The sequence below is a fragment of the Octopus bimaculoides genome, chromosome 4 (genome assembly GCF_046866305.1).
Source record: "Octopus bimaculoides isolate indiv1 chromosome 4, ASM4686630v1, whole genome shotgun sequence".
Lineage (NCBI taxonomy): Eukaryota > Metazoa > Mollusca > Cephalopoda > Octopoda > Octopodidae > Octopus > Octopus bimaculoides.
Window position 1 is genome coordinate 52,620,377 of NC_142931.1, and position 10,000 is coordinate 52,630,376.

At 31.1% G+C, this 10,000-nt stretch overlaps 1 protein-coding gene across 1 annotated transcript in view; it reads left to right on the forward strand.

The window, feature by feature from the left end:
• LOC106868733 (gamma-tubulin complex component 2) overlaps positions 1–10,000 on the forward strand; it is an 82,708-nt gene that overhangs the window by 12,824 nt on the left and 59,884 nt on the right. The window contains exons 3-7 of the mRNA XM_014914131.3: positions 2,302–2,386; positions 3,657–3,748; positions 5,342–5,399; positions 8,621–8,737; positions 9,158–9,242. Of these exons, the coding sequence (XP_014769617.1) occupies positions 2,302–2,386; positions 3,657–3,748; positions 5,342–5,399; positions 8,621–8,737; positions 9,158–9,242 (437 nt within the window). The remainder of the gene's footprint in view (positions 1–2,301; positions 2,387–3,656; positions 3,749–5,341; positions 5,400–8,620; positions 8,738–9,157; positions 9,243–10,000) is intronic.

Genomic DNA, 10,000 nt, shown 5'->3' on the forward strand with positions numbered 1-10,000 from the left:
AATGGGAGCGGGTAAAAGTGGAGGTTTTACCCAAAATTTGTGTAACAATTAGAAAATGGAGGATAATATGCTGAGACGGTGTATCCTGTTGAATTCATTAATTTAATTCATAGCAAAAGTGACAAAAAAAGGGGAGAAAGGAAAAAGAAAGAAAGAACCAAAGCACAGGTGTCTATGGCAGACTATGTTATTTTGCCAACATGGTTTACATATAGAAGTACAAAGTACATAAGGAATTTAAATGTTGAACTGAATCTAACGGATTTTGTGTGTTATTTTAAATGGTTTATAAACACCTTCCACGCTGCAATTGTTTTCGTTCCAGCACACGATATATATTACATCTCCGTAATATATATATATATATATATATATATATATATATATATATATGTATGTATATAGTTTTAGGGAAAAGAACCAAGGTTCATGAACTCATCGATGAAAATCCACTGTCACATATAGAAAAATTAATAAGTAAAAGCACAGTATAATATAATACAAAGTAAATATCATAAGATAAAGATAATAAAACGACTACACGTGTTTCATAACCAATTTTCAAATAGAAAGAAAACTTAAATCGATTAAAATCAATTAAAACTATCGAAAATCAATTCTATTCAAAAATATAGCTAATCTTCAGGTCAAAATACAACAATAATAACAATAAAAGAATGTATATATCAACCAACAATAAATAACATGAATGTATATAAAATACTTATATTAAAATAGAAAAATATTATTAAAAATATCAAAATTATAAACATTCCATAATCAACCCTATGTCCATTATAATGTAAGCTAACAGGAATATTATATGCAAAAACCAACTTTAGCGAATTTTTCGTTTAAAATACAATTTGAATGAAGTTTTAGGTTAAAATAATAATGATAGAATTAGCACATATCTAAACGATGCAATAGTTTAAGCTAGAAGATTTTAGACTAAAAACATTTATTTAAAAGAAATCTAGTTAAAATATTGCGTAAAGAAAAGGAATAGAAATAAAAATATGAATGAAAATATTATTATGAATGAAAGATTAAACTTTATATAACTTAAGTCATAATAAAACAATTAACAATATTGTATAATCAAAGAAATTAAATAAAAAGACTAGTTATTTATCGCATAAAATAGAAAGAAATATTAAACAGTATTAATGGAAAAAATTCAACCCTAATCTAATCGAAATCTTAGTTTAGGCTAAGACGATACACTTACTACTAATTAATTTAGTGTTAAAAAAGGTATCGACTAAAATTATCGTTAAAAATCAATTGAATAATATAAAAATACATATTTTTTTCAAACAGTGATATAAAGTCATTTAACAAAGTTAAAAACGATACTTATCGCTAAGCTGTTGCAGTTCAAACTAAAACTTAGACGTTAAACTCAGAACTAGAGCGTTTATTAGAAAGAGGTCGCGAGAAGATACTACGTTAAGATAGAGAATAGAATATAGAGATACAAAAACATTAATGAAAGAATTATTCATAAAATCATGAATGAAAGATTTAAATTTTATATAACTTACATTTTAAAAAACAATCAGCTATATTGTAAAACATTTTAATGAACTTTAATTTCTAAGTAATTGTAAATTTTAAATAATAAGACTAAGAAACATAACTTAATTAATATATATGAAATAAGCTAAAATACTACTATTACTTTAATTAATTAAAATATTTATACTATTAATCTTATAAAAATTGTAGTGTCTTTACAATATTAAATCCTTAAACTCACTAAAATATTAACGTACCGATAAATACACAATTAATAAATATAAATTATAACTATTACAATTAGTAAAGAAGGAATAGTATAAAGAAATACACATTCACATACACACACACACACACACACACACACACACACACATATATATATATATATACCTATATATATACATACACATATACATACATATATATACATATATACACACAAACGTACATATATACATATACAAATACAAACATATATACATACACACATATATATACATACAAACTAACACATATAGACTAAAACACTCACACTCACATATATACATATACCCATACATATACATATATATACACATACATACATGTATATACATACATATACACACATACACTCATATTGCTCTCATTCCTTGCAAAATGTATTTTCCTCAGTTCTTCCTTTCACTTTTGTTTGAAATGTGGTTTAAATCAACGAGTCCGATATCCTACCATACTTCATCTGTTAATGTACGCAACAAACAAATCTTAATGTTTATTGTTGATATTTGTTCATAGTATTCGAGAAACCGATACTGTTGGAGCAGATGTGTATGCTGAGATGCTATTAGAAAGTTCAAAGAGTCCATGTATGCCCTCTTCAGTAAGTACCGTTTTATTTTCGATTAAATGGTTTATGACATTGTAAACATTATTTACAGCTTTATCTGCTTCGAGTTTTGCTATTCCCAAAAAATAAATTATATAGTTTATACTTTAATCACTTTGTGTTTTTTCAAATCATCCACTTAAATTAGTTTTTCTTCTGTATCCAATTTTTATAAAATATAAAATAGGGCCACTTTTAAAAATGGCCTTTTTTTTTGTTTATTTATGGGACACAGTGGTCAAAGAATAATGTTGCCAGTTCTGTAATATTTTGTAAGAGGTGACTAAATGTAACATGTAAAAGAACCTTAAACTGACTCTGAACACCTTCTTGCCGGCTGTTGACAACAGACTGAATATGGGAGCGTAAATAAAATTTGAACACCTAGTTGTATAGACTTGTGACTCTAGTGTTTGAGATCTGTGGACACCAGAATAAGAACTGTATCTGGGAGTTCATCATACCACTTTGGCTTGGACTACTGCAATGACAGTTGGTTGGGTTGAGGCAGTTTAATCAATAAGTAATTTGTACTAAGCCCAAGTTAACTGAAACAACTTCAGTGTCTCTTTTGTTCTGTTTATAGTGATAACTGTAAAGTCAAACTTTATTGATATGTAAATGCTATGTTAGAGACCTGTAGTCCTCATGTTGTCACTTCAGTGACACTTGGCTGAAGTGAGGAACTAATGTAATCATTCTTATTGCATCGTGTTTTTTTACTCCAGTCTAACGGAAACCAAAACACAAATTGTCTAAGGGGTGTGTGTGGTTTGGCTGCTATTTCTAGTAACTTGATCAACCATGTGGTAGTTTCCCATTTTGTCTCATAAAAAAATTGATGTACGGAGATAAAGGCAGAGAGCAAGAGATGGGGATGATAGAAGTGTAGATAATACTGAATGAAAAAAATAATTGTAAATGAATAAAGTGAATGAAAAGGGAATGTGTAGGGAATTTAGCAGACTAAGGGTGGTTGTTTTTTTAACTCTAGCTCAATCTTGATCCAATAGGCTTATGTTGAAAAGCATTCCAGCTGTAACTGCAACATCTGCATTAGAAGTGTAGGACTATGTTATCCAGTGTATCCTTTCTTTATTGAAGACTGTAAGCTGTTACTTCAAGCTGGTCAAGCAAGCATATAGAATCCCTCTGATTTTCTCTGTAGTTTTTGTAATGTAGTTATGGTAAAATTTGACCTCACGACCATTAATTCCTGAGCTGACAAATATCTTAACTATATGAAATATTTTCTGTTTTGTAGTTCCCCACCTTACAGATTAGGAAGAAGGTGTCAGAGAAAGCACCTGAGAGATTGAAGTTTTTAGAAAAATATGAAGAATTGAAAAATTTGAAGTAAGAATATTCTTCTTTTAGCATGTTTTGATCAGTAAATCAACTTTTAAGAGAAGTATGCCAAAGAAGGTGAAGATTGTATGAAAACTAAAAATAACATGTTTAAAATAGGAAGAACTAATATATCATCATCATCATTGTTTTAATGATTACTTTTATAAGCTTGCTTGAATCAAATGAGAGTATGTTGAGACTGAGTTTTCTACAGCCAGATGCGCTTCATGTTGCCAACTTCCATCTATTTCCAAGTGAAGTAATAATCTCCCAGTTTATTGAACATCAAACAGCCCAGACATGCTTACATGGAGAAATGGAAACAAATGACACTTAAATCTTTTGCTTACAAAAGCTGCACTACATATTAAGACATGTCAAGTATTCTGAACATGTTTAAATCACTCACATATCCATGTGTGTGTATGTTTGTCCAGTTCCATTCTGTTTACTCTCACCCACTCTTGTATACTGTGATTAGTCATGTATCTCTTTTATCTTCTTCCATACATTAAAGCTCTCATTGACTAGCATAAAGCTGCTTCCCTTTCTACTGCAATCTTACTCGGTTGAAGAGGATCTTAATCATGCATGCTACATGGCAACGTCACTTGTGCTGGTACCATGAAAGATGTACTTGTACACTTTGTAAAGTGGTTGGTGATAGAAAAGGCATCTAGCCATAAAAACCATACCCGAAATAGAGCATATGAATGATATGTTGTTCCCAGTGTGTGTAGGAGGGCAGCAATTCCAAATACAAACTGGTCTGAACTGTGATGACTTACCAGTACAGAAAGTGGATGTAAATTGTTGAGGATGAACAATATAACCATGTTAGCACTAGCATTAGTGATTGAAAATCTAACTAATCTGCTGAAACAGGTGAGGGTTGGTGACAGGAAGGGCATCTAGTTATAGGATATCTGCCCCAACAAATCTCATCTGATCCATACAAGCATGGAAAGAAGGATGTTGGAGGATGATGGTGATAATGGTAAATTAGTACAAATAGAACCAGTGCAAGTTGTTAATGTTTTAAGACAATATTTATCAATAGGACTCCTGCAGGAGTAATAACTTTCTTATAATAAAAACAAAAAAAATTGAATTTTTTTAAAATTGTGTTTTACACTATTAATCTCTTAGATTAATAATATAGGTTGTTTTTTCTCATCATGATATTCTTTTCTCTTTGATTAGAATATTTAATACTGAAAATTCTTCAGTATTTATCTTCTATGAGATTTGATGAAATAAAATACTGCAGTTTAATATGTCCAGTAATGTTTTCAATTGGTGGGTAGCTTGCAAAATTGTTAGCACACTGGGCAAAATGCTTAGTGTCATTTTATCCATCTTAATGTTCTAAGTTCAAATTCTGTTAAGGCTGACTTTGCCTTTCATCCTTTTGGGGTTGATAAAATAAGTACCAGTTGAGCACTGGGGATGATGTAATCAACTGACTCCTCTCCCAAAATTGCTAGCCTCATGCCAAAATTTGAAACCAATATTTTCCATTGTTTAGAGAATGTGCTGAATGTGTGAATAATGCTCTTTGCTTGAAATTTAAATTATTTTCCTCTTCTATATTTCTAGTATCCGTGGCTTGAATCGCTTTGTTTTCTTTCTGTCAGAGTTGTGTGAAGACACAGAGGTAAATTCTCTTTAATTTTTGCCATTTTGCTTTTATCTCTCTTCAGAGTAGAACATTTGTATGTGTTTTCCAGCTTTTGGACTAATAACTTATTTTTCAGTTTAATTGTTATCTTGACTGAGCAAACCTGTAATCAAAGGCATTCCAACTATGACCATCCATTCTTTGCCTGTCCTTTGTGTCATATTTTCCTGTTGTCCATGCATCATATATGATAAACATTCTCAATTTTTTTCAACCAGCAGATTAACTTGGGACTATGAAAGGAAAGCTTTGTAATACTCAGAATGTATGAAACATAAGCTAACAAAAATTCTGAAAACAAGCGTGGTTGTTTATGAAAATGGTTGTGATAGGAAAAGGGTTAATTCAGTCATAGTGCATCTTGGATCACAGTATCTAATATATCCTTCTTTTTTAAGACTGTAGAGAGTGACTTTGTTAGAGATTTGATCTCTATTTCTAGTAAGTCAAGTTTGGTGGGATGAAACAAAGATGTTATATGCTAAATCTTTTCATTTTGATTTTAACATTTATACTGTGGACTATGAGATTTGTGGTCTTTGACCACAAATCTCATACAAATTTCTGCAGTATAAACAAATTTCTGTAAATATCTATCCAGTAATAAGGCAGTGAGTTGGCAGAATTGTTAGCACATCAGGCAAAATGCTTGGTGGCATTTCGTCTGTCTTTCTATTCTGAGTTCAAATTCCACCAGGGTTGATTTTACCTTTTGTCTTTCCAAGGTCAATAAAATAAGTACCATTTGAACACCAGGATTGATTACATCGACTTATCTTTTCCTCCAAAATTGCTGGCCTTGTGCCAAAATGTGAAATCAATATCTATCCAGTAATCATTAATTGTTAATCAAATGTTAAAACCCTAGCTCTGTCATTCAAAGATGCCCCATAAGTAAGATATACTATTATGTGTGTTTCATTTTGTTTAATTTCATGTTTGTGTCGTTCGTGTTAGAAAGAGTTACTATCTTAAAAAGGAAAAAAATAGATGTTGCATAAAAGATATCTAAATTTGCATATTCATCCATCTCTTGCCAACTTGAAATGATTCATATGTGTGCATACACACGCATGTACTTAAACTCAGAACTGTGTAATTGGAGAGGAAAATGTCATAAGAAGCCATTCTCTACAAGATATGAATAGACACAAGATAGTCATTGAGAGCAGAATCAACCATGAGGTTAGTTATGAGAATTTATTAGATGTTTGTCAGTTGGAGACTGCACTGGTACAAACATGTAATTCATGTAGGGGATGCTAGTTTAGTAAAAAAGTGGGTGGAACTTGCAGATATGGAAAACATGAGAAGTAGAAAATGTAGATCTCAAGAGGTTAAACTACAAGAAAGAGATGACAAAGGACTGCAATAAATGGTAAAATACTTTGCTTGAGAAAACCCACCCTAACCCATGCAAGCATGGAAAAATAGGCCTAAAAATAATGCTGTTAAGATAGTGTGATCATCATCATTTAATATCTGTTTTTCATGCTGGCATGTGTTGGACAGTTTGACCAGAACTGGTAGGCAGGAGAGCTGCATCAAGTTCCAGTCTGATTTGGCTTGGTTTCTACAGCTGGATGCGTTTTCTAACACCAACCACTTTACAGAGTTTGCTGGGTGCCCTTTATGTGGTACCAGCACAGGTGCTTTTAGGTGGTGCTGTCATGGGTGCTTTTACATGGCACCAGCACAGGGCTCTTGCAGGCTTATCTTCTTCAGTAGAGAGAGTGGTATTAACACTTCTGCTGTGGAGGACAGGTTTTCTTGAGTACAGCAATGTGCCAGATATCTTGGTTCTTTGTTATCTCCTCTGTAAGGCTCAGTGTCCTGAGGTCATCATTCAGTACTTAGTCTCATGTCTTCCTGTAAAAACATATCACTCATTTGGATGAAATTACTTTGAAAGGGAGAAATCAATAATCAGTATTGCTGTATTATTATCATCTGTTTTTAAGTGGATATCTTAATTGGTGATTTTAAACTTAATTGTGGTAAAGGTATTGTAAAAGCATGTGTATTGAAGAGAGAATTGCAATAAATACATAGTCTGATTGTATTTGGGATTGAAATCAAAGATGTATTTGGCTAAGAATAGATAAATATACTTTCTACATATTTACCCTAAAAAATGATATAATGGAGCAAGTTTCATATTTTGTAGTCATTGGCAAAGTGAAAAGTATGGATGGATGTCTTATGAAAGCTAGCTACTATGTTTTTGGTATTAAAGGTAGGGCATAGATTAGCAATATTCATTGAAAAGTTTAAGTACAGAAACAACTGTCAGACAGTAAACTTTATCATAGTTTAGGAATCCATTGAAAGAATTCAAGAGTGAATGTCAATGTGAAGTGTGTGCAGATAGCAATGTATTGCATTATTGATCAAACATATTTGAAAAATAGAGTCCTTAATGTAGACTTGACTGTCTAAAATGTTATTTGGTAAACTCTGAAGTATAATATCATCAGCAAATCTACAATATCTAGTAGGTAGTATAGTCATGTTGTGATTACACAAAAGATGCAATATGGTCTTAGAGGCCACTGAATTACAATCATTGCTGTAAACAATAATGATTATAATATCCAGGTGATTTGATACATGTGTGCATACAAAAATGTTTTTTTTGTTCATTCATTTATTTAATGTCTATTTTTCCATGCTTGCAGAAGTTGAACATATATGTATATGTTTACTTTAATATGGAGGTATAGAGTCTATGATGGAGTCAGTAAAAGTGTTTTACTAATCTAGGACTAGGTTATATATATTGTTCATATGCAAAAGAAGAAAAAAGATATTGTATGCTTTTTTTGGAAGATGGGTAATGGTGAAAGCATTAGTTACATGTTTAAAATAATCAGTTTTCATGCAGTGTGAAAAATGTTGGACAGACTGTGTGCAAGTGAATGGTTGTACCCCAAAGAAATGGCTAGAATAGGCAGACATTTGTGAATGAATAATGTTAAGTTTTAAAATACTATAAGGTGGTAAAATGTACCTGCAGTTCACTTATATCAGGTCAAGGATAAACGGAAATATGCATTTTGAGGACCAATGTCATTGTGAGAAGAAGTACATTAATCTGACAAGGATTATTTCATATTTGATATTTTAGAATATTCTGTTTAAAAGAAATGTTATTCCTAGTGTCTGAAGTAATTTATTATTTGTTTTCTGTTTTAAAGACCATAAAATTTTTGAGTGAGAATGAAGAAAAAGCCCAAGCAGAGCCAGTTGTGGAAGAGACTAATGAAACCTTTAATCTTAATGAAAGTAAGATGCCATTCCCAGATCTGGATGAGGTAAGTTTATGATTTTAGGTTTGTAAGCATATTTCATTTTTAAAAGCTTGTTCAACTATTTTAGTTATTGATCAGTGGTGAAACATCGGTCAAAAAAAAAAAAAAAATGATGAATGCTTTGTTTTTGGCTTAACTTCTCAACCTTTTAGCATTTAAATTAGCCATATCCAACTCAAACATTACCTGTTTTATGTTAAAACTGGCCAAATCCAGCCTCTTATACCTATCCTTCAATGTCATTCTGAAACAGTCATATCATTGAAATCTTGAAGCTACAAAATAATGCTTGATTGATTCAAAACACTGTAAATAAATAAGCATTATATTTGACAGGGATTTTGAATGCTAAAGGATTAACATATCAAAAGAGAAATGTTTTATGTCAGTGCTGAAATTGCTTATTTACTTCTCTTTATTTAGTTAAAAGATAAATTACGGAAAGCTCAGGGAACAACACATATTTTCAAGGAAATTCATTTAGTTCCTCCTCAGAAAAAACGTGTTAGTAAGTAGCAAATTTATTGTCTCATATTAAATATTACTATTATAATTGTTTTTTTTATAGAATACACTTTGTAAACATTTTGTTAATTTATCTTCATAATTTCTTAAGTAAGTAAGTGCATTTTGTGTACTAAAAATGCAGCCTCTTTGTTAAGTTTTATGAATTCCATTTTCATATACCTTTTTAGAATAAAAATTTTACTGTCAATGTTTCTGTATACTTGATAAAACAATTTCCCCCTGCTGTTAATTTTTGATAATGAAAACCATTAAATTCTGGCATTTTTACTTCATGTTTTGTTGCAAATTTATCAATTTTTATAGAATATGTACTTCACTTTGTTTCATTCATTTCTTTCTTCAGTTTCCCATGTAAGCGTAAATTAGGTGAATATATATATGTATTAGTGAGGCATTGTTTACAGCTGGATGCCATTACTGTCGCTAAACCATACCTGTCTTTCAAGTAGGGGCTGTCTTATTCCACACTTCTATGAAAGTGCTGGGCCAGTGGAAGATGTATTGAGTAGGAAATGACAACAAACTTCACTGCTTATAGGTCAGCACATTTTCATGTGTAGTATGCAGGATATAGACATTCACATATACACACATGATGGGTTTTGTAGTTTCTAATTACCAAATTCATTTGTGCTGTAGGATGTTACCCGAAACTATTTAGTTGAGATGTGAATTTTTTAACCATAAAGGTATTGATCTGTGTAAGACTGCCATTTTCCTGTATGGTTACTGTATCAT